The sequence below is a fragment of the Acipenser ruthenus genome, chromosome 2, assembly GCF_902713425.1.
Source record: "Acipenser ruthenus chromosome 2, fAciRut3.2 maternal haplotype, whole genome shotgun sequence".
Lineage (NCBI taxonomy): Eukaryota > Metazoa > Chordata > Actinopteri > Acipenseriformes > Acipenseridae > Acipenser > Acipenser ruthenus.
This window is the reverse complement of record NC_081190.1, coordinates 73,822,754-73,831,042: the sequence shown is the minus strand read 5'-3', so window position 1 is coordinate 73,831,042 and position 8,289 is coordinate 73,822,754. Positions and strand designations below refer to the sequence as shown.

Below are 8,289 nucleotides of genomic sequence, written 5' to 3'. Positions count from 1 at the left end.
GCCCGGACAGACTACAGGGGTTGCTGGTGTGCGGTGAGCCGAGGCTGACTTGGGCCCTCCTCCCCTGGGTGGCGCTCGGCCGGTTGTGCGCTACCCTGGGAGCTCCCGTCCACGGTCCACAGTGGAATAGCCTGGACTCTAAACGGCGACGTCCAAGCTACAGTGATCGTCCTGCATTCCACGCGTTGTGCCTTTACCGGATGTGCCACACAGGAGCCCTGTTATTTTTATATAGTTCGTCTAACTGTGATTGCAATGTTAATTTGGACCTAACTTCATTTTTGTTGGAGATTTAAGTTTATTTCTGAAATAATATGTCTGAATTTAGCTTTTTTTTTTTTTTTTTTTTTTTTTAACCAAATTTAATAGAAAGATTACGGATCTTATATATCCAATATCAAGCTAATTTAGGAAACCACTGGTTTTGCTAAATAATATAGAATCCTGAAAAACCACATATACCACAACCCCTTGCAGGTCACGTTTTTTTTCCCCAAAAACATGCGTACTGCCGATTGGCATGCGGTTAGAGTCACGTGGGTGCGTGTAAGCCAATCAGCTAATATGTTCCCTCCAGGAGATTGTGAATCAGATTGATATAAAATGGCGACCGCGGAACCGGTGAGTGTATTAAAAGCATTGGTGGGCATAAACCGAGTACTGTTTCTTTTAAGCAGCTGTCCTTTACGGCGCAGTGCAAGGAAGATGGTACAGATTTGAAAGGGGTGATGGGTTGGGAAATGTTTGCTGGGGTTTAGAGAGATATTGAAGTGAGTGTTCGTGGGAATATGGGGTGAGCCTTAGCCACGACTCACAGAGGCCATAACACGAACTGTGTGTGTATGTATGTATCATGTATCATGTATGTTTATGTTTGTGTATTTGTGTGTACGCGCGAGTCAGGTTCGCGTCATACAGGATCGAGGATCATATTATTGTTTTTATAGATATTGTAGTCAAAGTGTGGTTGCATGTCTCTGTCAACCACTGGGCCTGCTCGTGCACAACACTCATTTATTGTTAATTGCATTTAACAGTTGCATTGTTTTGGCCCGTGCAGTGAATTTATGTGCGACCAATTTGGAAATACAGTACAGTATTTGTTGTTTGTAGGCTTCAAGGAGGTGTGGCCTTAGTTTTTGATCGATCAGTTTTACATTTCTTACCCGTTTATTATCGTTTACGTTTACCATTGTTGTTCGAGAAAGATTATTTTTTTAGTTCTTTTAAAACTGAAGTGATTTAAAAAAGTTGTAGATTACTTGTGTTTTTAAAATGCCATCTGCTATTGGTCGTTTAAAAGCTGGATTTGAATGAATAATTGCCAATTCTACAGGCTATAATATATATATATATATATATATATATATATATATATATATATATATATATATATATATATATATATAATATATATATATATATTAGTGTGTGTCTTGGAGATCTGTGTGTTCCACAGGCCACTTAACATCTAGCCTATTCCATACATAAACATGTGTTTTTTTGTTTGTTTTTGTTTTGGTTTTTTGTAATATCTTATTGGGTGTTTTTGCCATTCATCTAATAGGGCTCTGACAATAACATGATTTATTCTGCTTCTGTAGCAAACCATTTCAAATCGCACAAATCCCGAAGACGAAAAAGCTGAAGCAACTGGCCAAGAAGTTGTCAGCACTGAACACTATGTCAAACACCCACTGCAGAACAGGTAGTCCTCCTCTTGCGTCCTCCAGTGATCTTAAGCAGCATGTTTTCAAGGGTGTTTTATGATAGTTTACGTTTATTTTGATATCAAAGTGTGACATGCATTTAAACTAATACCAGGATACAGCAAAACAGTGACCTGTTTTCCTTGTCCGCTAGTCTATGTGAATGTTTTGTGACTTATTGTAAATTAGTCTGCACATGAGCAGGAATTGCACAAGAACAAGAGGAGATATTCTAGCGCATTTGCACTTGTTATAGTTAACTGACAAAAGAAACAGTTTAACAATTTTGCCCCGATTTGATGTTTGCACAAAAATTACATTCTTGAATCCTTTTTCATAGGGGCTGCTCCTCGTACGCACAAGACTGGCCACTTCAGAACACATGCTGGTTACAACAATAATCAAACACAGTTATACACACTATTTACATTTAGAAGCCAGCTTTCATTTTAAAGGAAGAGTGGGCAGCTTGGCACAGGGTTTTCTCCAGCCCCTGCTGCCTGAAGCATGGACTTGCACCATCACTGCAAGCCTGTGTCATGGTAATTTGATACTGGGGGGACCACTCGCCAAATCACTCACGTTTTATTTCTGTTTCGTTGAGGTTTTAAGTTTAATTGGAGGTGTTTTACTGTCAGACAAGAAAAGTATTTAATATTATAAATTGCATAAGAAATCAACCAATCAGTTATGGATTTATCAAGTTTGTATTTTCCTGTGAACTTACAGCAAGATTCTGAAGTTTAAAAAATAAATGCTACCTTTTGTTAAGTAGCAGCTCCTGAGTATGATCTTCATTTGTGTGACTTATAAGAAGTTAATGTGTTGTGTGCAAGGGGGCGTCTTATTTATTATAAAACTTTCATATCACTGTTTGTGGAGCCTAAGGTCTGACACCACATGTCATTTTATATTATAGTAATCTGAACAGATAATGTAATACCATACAGTGTTGCTTACTGTTAAGTGTAATCTTTGCCATTCTCTTTTATTGTGATTCCAAATCCAGTTATCAAGTCTATAGTAACAGCAGCTCTTTCACCAAACAAAAGTACTAATTTCTTATTTTTGGTCTTTTTCTAACCCAGTGGCTAGTTGCATAAAAACAAGTTAACTTTCTCCTTAAATTATTTCTGCAATTCCATTAAATTCAAAAAACATCTTAACGTACTTGAATGAAAACCTAGGAATAGGGAGATTAATCATAATGTGATGTTGTCATATAATACTTTAACTGAAAGACACACCAGTGTATTTGGGGTTGGGGTTGGGGTTGGGGTTGGGGTTGGGGTTGGGGTTGGGGAGGGGGGAGGGGGGGGTAAAAAACAGTAGCCCTTGATAGTACAGACTCAAATTGTATCCACTGCATACTCTTGACCCTGTAGTTTTGGCTTTTTATTGGTAGCATAATCTCTTGGTGTCTATCTTGTTTTCTTTACACCTTGAAGCTAGGTGCTTTTTTGGTGTGTTTATATATGGCTCCTTGTGGAGATTTTTTTAATTGTGCATTTGTGAATTGTATAATTGCAGATGGGCCCTTTGGTTCTTTAAGAATGACAAAAGCAAAACCTGGCAAGCGAATCTCCGTCTGATCTCCAAATTTGATACAGTTGAAGATTTCTGGGCGTAAGTTATCAGTTAAACTAATTTTGTTTAACAGTTTTTCAATGTGTATGTGTTTTAATGTAACATGAAAGTAAATCGAATGTTTCTGTTCTATTATATTCACAACATAGCATTGTTGGTATGTTAATACATTGTAAAATAAAATAATGCAATGAGAATTGCTGTCACTGTGTCTTTTTTTTTATTTCAATACAAAAGATTCACCTAACCAAATGACTTGATTGAAATAGCATGCCTTGGATTTTGATTCTGAACCATTAATTCAAATTCAATTTTTTTTTTTATTTCTTTTTTTTTTTTTTTTTTTTATCTGGATTTGTTTGTATTGCCCCAGGGTATAGAATTTTCAAGAGTAAGAACTTTAAATAACATTTTGTTTGATTTTTAATCATTCTGAATGGTTCTATTGTAGTTACTCGTGGTGTTTTTTTTTTTTTTTTTTTTTGGTCTGTGTTTTAAAGTGCATTGACCCGAGTTCAGAAGCTGCTTCAGCCATAGATATAAACAACACAGGCAGGCTCAGCATTTTGAAATGCTGAGACATTTGCTGATCTAGCCTCCAATAAGAATCCCTTCTCATGATTACAAACCCCCATATGAAAATGTAATGTGCAGCATTTGCGCCAACATGGAAACTTAAGATAACCCAGTGTTAATTGTGTGAAGATGGTAATAAAAATGTTGAAGTGTAGACATTATAACCTAAATAGCCTACTTGTTGAATGAGGTTGAAGGTATAACTGCTGCATAGTAAAATGTTTGTCTTATTTTCTGTATCTTTAAACAGCCTTTATAATCATATTCAGCTGTCAAGCAATTTAATGTCTGGCTGTGACTACTCGCTTTTCAAGGTAGGAGCTTCTTACAAAGCTTAATTTAACTGATAAAGCTTTTTGCCCATTTAATTATATATAAAAAAAAAATGTAATTTTAGCTCAAAGAGCCAGCTGCCTCTTTGTTTTTATATTTTTCTCTAAAGGCCTGGTCACACGGGTGACTTGTCGACAGCAACAAGGGGGTGATGATGTTGCCGGCTTGTTGCCTTGTTCAATACCAGCCAATCCTATTTGATAGTAGTGTCACATGATAAAAAGGATAGACCATAACATCAGACAGACCACATATCACCGGGTACATTCTGATTCCTGCATGTCACAATAGTATGCATTCTGTAGATGTAAGTGTTTATGTGGATAAGCAAAAGTTAATGCTATGAATACATTTCTTACAATAACAAAATACATGTGTAGTGTATTTTAAATTAATTTGCCATGTATGCAGTATGCCTGTCATTCCTACATTAACTCCCAATAATAATATCTTTAGTTTTTTTGTAAATCTCAGGTCTGCCGCCTTGCTCTCAAGCCTAGAATTAAAGTACAGTATTGAAACCATTGTTCAGGATAATGAATACTGATATTTATTATGTTTGGCATATTAAATATGTAGACCTATTACCAAAATAATTCTACTAATGTCCACCCTTTTTATTTAATTAAGAAGGAACTACAGGTTTGTTAATGTAATTAGTACATTTTTATGTCATAATCTTCATTTGCAGCATGTTTACGTCTCGTGACAAAGGTGCATTGTGATTGGGTTGCATTACGTTGTAGCCAGCTTGTCGACTAGATGCTTGTCTCTCGTGTGACCACCACAAACTGCAAGGCAACTCGCAGGCAACAAATGTGTGCCTTTTGTTGCAGTTGACAAAAGTCCCCCATGTGACCAGGCCTGAAGTGATATGCAAACTTCAACATAATAGCTGTTATGTCGAGTTGTTAATACACTTTTTTAAATTTTATTTTACTTGTGGCTTATGATTTATGGTGGATACCTTTTTAAAGTGCTGTCAATGTTAGGTGTATGCTATAAATCATTAATTGGCTGTATGAAAGGACAGACATCTGTGCCTGGGCATAAGATTCATACATGTCTTCAACTGTGGACTCTGGTGAAATTGGGACAGCTAGCGTACCTATCGGAGCTTAGGTGTAGAAAAGGGTCCACCACTTTGTTTAATTTAAACTCCTGCTGTCTGGTACTTTTAGATTTCTACCAGCCTGTGTCTTGACGATGCATTACTGTAGCCCCTTGTTTTCCTTTTGTCTTTTAAACGTCCACAAGGTTAGTCTCAGTGACCCATACTGGATGCCACCTTGTGCTTACCCTTTTTTTTTTTTTTTTATATATAAATGTTGCTTTGCTGCTGCATGCTCTACTCTGGAGTCCTTCCAGCAGGAAAGTAGCTGATCTGACATATTGATGCCCGTGCTTCAGGTTGTAGAGATTCTGCAACATAGAAAATTCCAATTTGAAGTACTTGTAGATAGCACTACTTTTTACTTGCTGTTTTCTAATACATGATTATGTTTATAGACTCTACATATTTATAGTTCAAACCGTTGTAAAAACTGTCCATTTGACATGTTGAAAATAAATGTGTACTGTATATGTTCACATAGGGAGTATTGTATGTTGTACAGTTTCAAAATGTATTATTCTCAGTGCTTCAAACCAATAATGCCCATGGGTTGCTATTTAAAAGCATGGAACATTGGAAAATGTTGCTTTATAATGCTTAAATATTGTTTCTGACCCCAGTAAAAGCATTTTTTTTAAATCTTTCCCTTTAGGATGGGATTGAGCCCATGTGGGAAGATGAAAGAAATAAACAAGGAGGAAGATGGCTTATTACTCTTACAAAGCAACAAAGACGATCAGACTTGGATAGATTCTGGCTAGAAACTGTGGGTATACAAATTTAGGAATTCTTTACAATTGCAGAGGCTTTGGAAGGTGGTGTTGTAACGATTTTGAAGAAAAACTACTGCTCTGCCACACATGATACGAGTATAATCTCTACAGCCAGTACCAGTCAACCAATGTTTGCCAAATTACAGTAATATCTTGACTTGCATTTTTATCGGTTATATTGCTGCTTGTGTAAATGAGGTGAAATGATTCTTATCTGTTTTACAGCTGCTCTGCCTCGTAGGCGAAGCTTTTGATGACCATAGTGATGATGTATGTGGAGCAGTAGTCAATATTAGAACAAAAGGAGATAAAATAGCAATATGGACAACTGACTATGAAAATAAGGATGCCATTACACATATAGGGTAAGTCATGTTGTTGGTCATTGTGCCAGTACTGTAAAAAAAAGAAGCATTCATCTTTTAAAATAAATAAATAGTTTCAAATTGTGTCTGATGGGTATGTTATTGTTTGATATACAGATTGATTGTGTGAAGATCCTATATTACAGGGGTAAAAGCAAAATATCTCCATTTATATTAAAATCATAAACACATTTACTAAGTTTAAATCTTATTTATTTATTATAACTATTCCTATTTACATATAACTCACAATATATAAAGAGCATTTTTACTTTCAGCTTTAAGTTGGGGTGTGGCGATTTGCTCAGTCAGGGGCGTCTACACAGCCAAATCTGGTATGCTGCAGCTATTGTACAGCTAAATTGGATGCAATGTGTACAAAATAGCTATAGTAAAACTTCAAATGGATTAGTTAGATTAATGCTTATTGGGGTCTGAAACCAGCCCAAAGTGTTAAGTCTAATTTTTATATAGTTTGGAGGCAGGTGTGAGTTTGCCTAACATACTGTTTGTTTCCAACCAGGCAAGTCTACAAGGAAAGGTTAGGAGTCCCACAAAAGGTAATTATTGGCTACCAGTCTCATGCAGACACTGCCACTAAAAGTGGCTCCACTACAAAGAACAAATTTGTCGTTTAAGAAGACTTGTTTTTTTTTTTTTTTTTTGAGACTGCGTCAAGCAATCCAGTTCTGGGAGTTAAAAACCAAAGTTTCTCCTGAGCAGAGTGGACTGCATTCTAACAGTGTCAATCTGAACAGGGGCGACTCTTCCTTCATGAACATGTCAGAATGCATTATCCATTTATTTATTAACATTTGTTTTGTGTTTGTAACGACCCATTAACCACAAAGTACTGCCAAACGACTTTGATATGAAGAATTAGAATTACAAAACCATGTTATTTAAGGCCTAGATGATGCTGATAGTTTGCCTAAATGTTGGTTTAACATGTACATTTTTTTTCATTGTGTTCAGCACAGTGATATTCTGTGCTTGGGTTATTTTTTTCTTTAGGTAAAAGATATAGCTTCCTTCATTATTTTGTAGTTCATAAAACTCATGGAGTGTGAAAATATCTTGCTTTTTATTTGCATTCACATGTTTTGTTTAAGTATTAACATTAAAAACATTCATAACAATTTTTGCAGTTCAATAGAAAGTGTTTTATTAGGTTTGTGTTATGATTCTTTTTGTTTGTTAAATAATGGATTTTTTTTTTTAAGCTTTAAGCTGTAATTTTACATTCCTTGCTAGAAATAGGGAGATGAATTGAAGCCTTTGTTTTATATGCTACTCTATTTTAAGACGTATTCATTTTGAATATTTTTGGCTTTGGTTTAAAACTGCCTCCCTAAAAGCAGTCTCTTTTCATATTAAGAATGTTTAATAATAATAAAAAAAAAAAAAAAAAAGCTGTAAATAAAATATGTACAGTGATTTGTCTTTAAAATGTGACGTGCAGTCATTGTGTGTGTGTGTGTGTGTGTGTGGAATATATATATATATATATATATATATATATATATATATATATATATATATATATATATTCCACAAATAAATTATATAATATATATAATACAATACATACAGTGCCTTGCATAAGTATTCACCCCCCTTGGACTTTTCCACATTTTGTAGTGTTACAACCTGGAATTAAAATGGATTTAATTACGATTTTTTGTCACTGATCTACACAAAATAGTCCATAAAGTGGGGAAACAAATCTACATGTTTTTCAAAATTATTTACAAATAAAAAACTGAAATGTCTTGATTGCATAAGTATTCACCGCCTTTGCTGTGACACCCCTAAATAAGCTCTGGTGCAAC

The 8,289-nt window shown here is 35.3% G+C and overlaps 1 protein-coding gene across 2 annotated transcripts; it reads left to right on the top strand.

The window, feature by feature from the left end:
• Positions 1-518: 518 nt before the first annotated feature.
• Positions 519-7,907, top strand: eif4ea (eukaryotic translation initiation factor 4ea). 2 transcript variants are annotated; one of them, XM_034013460.2, is made up of 7 exons: positions 519-621; positions 1,605-1,708; positions 3,240-3,335; positions 4,123-4,186; positions 5,972-6,085; positions 6,318-6,457; positions 6,981-7,907. In XM_034013460.2, exons 1-7 carry the CDS (start codon positions 604-606, stop codon positions 7,093-7,095), a joined length of 651 nt encoding a protein of 216 aa, XP_033869351.1. In that variant the 5' UTR covers positions 519-603; the 3' UTR covers positions 7,096-7,907. The 2 variants fall into 2 exon arrangements, with proteins under 2 accessions (XP_033869351.1, XP_033869352.1); XM_034013461.2 differs by lacking the exon at positions 519-621 and adding an exon at positions 633-708.
• Positions 7,908-8,289: the final 382 nt, after the last annotated feature.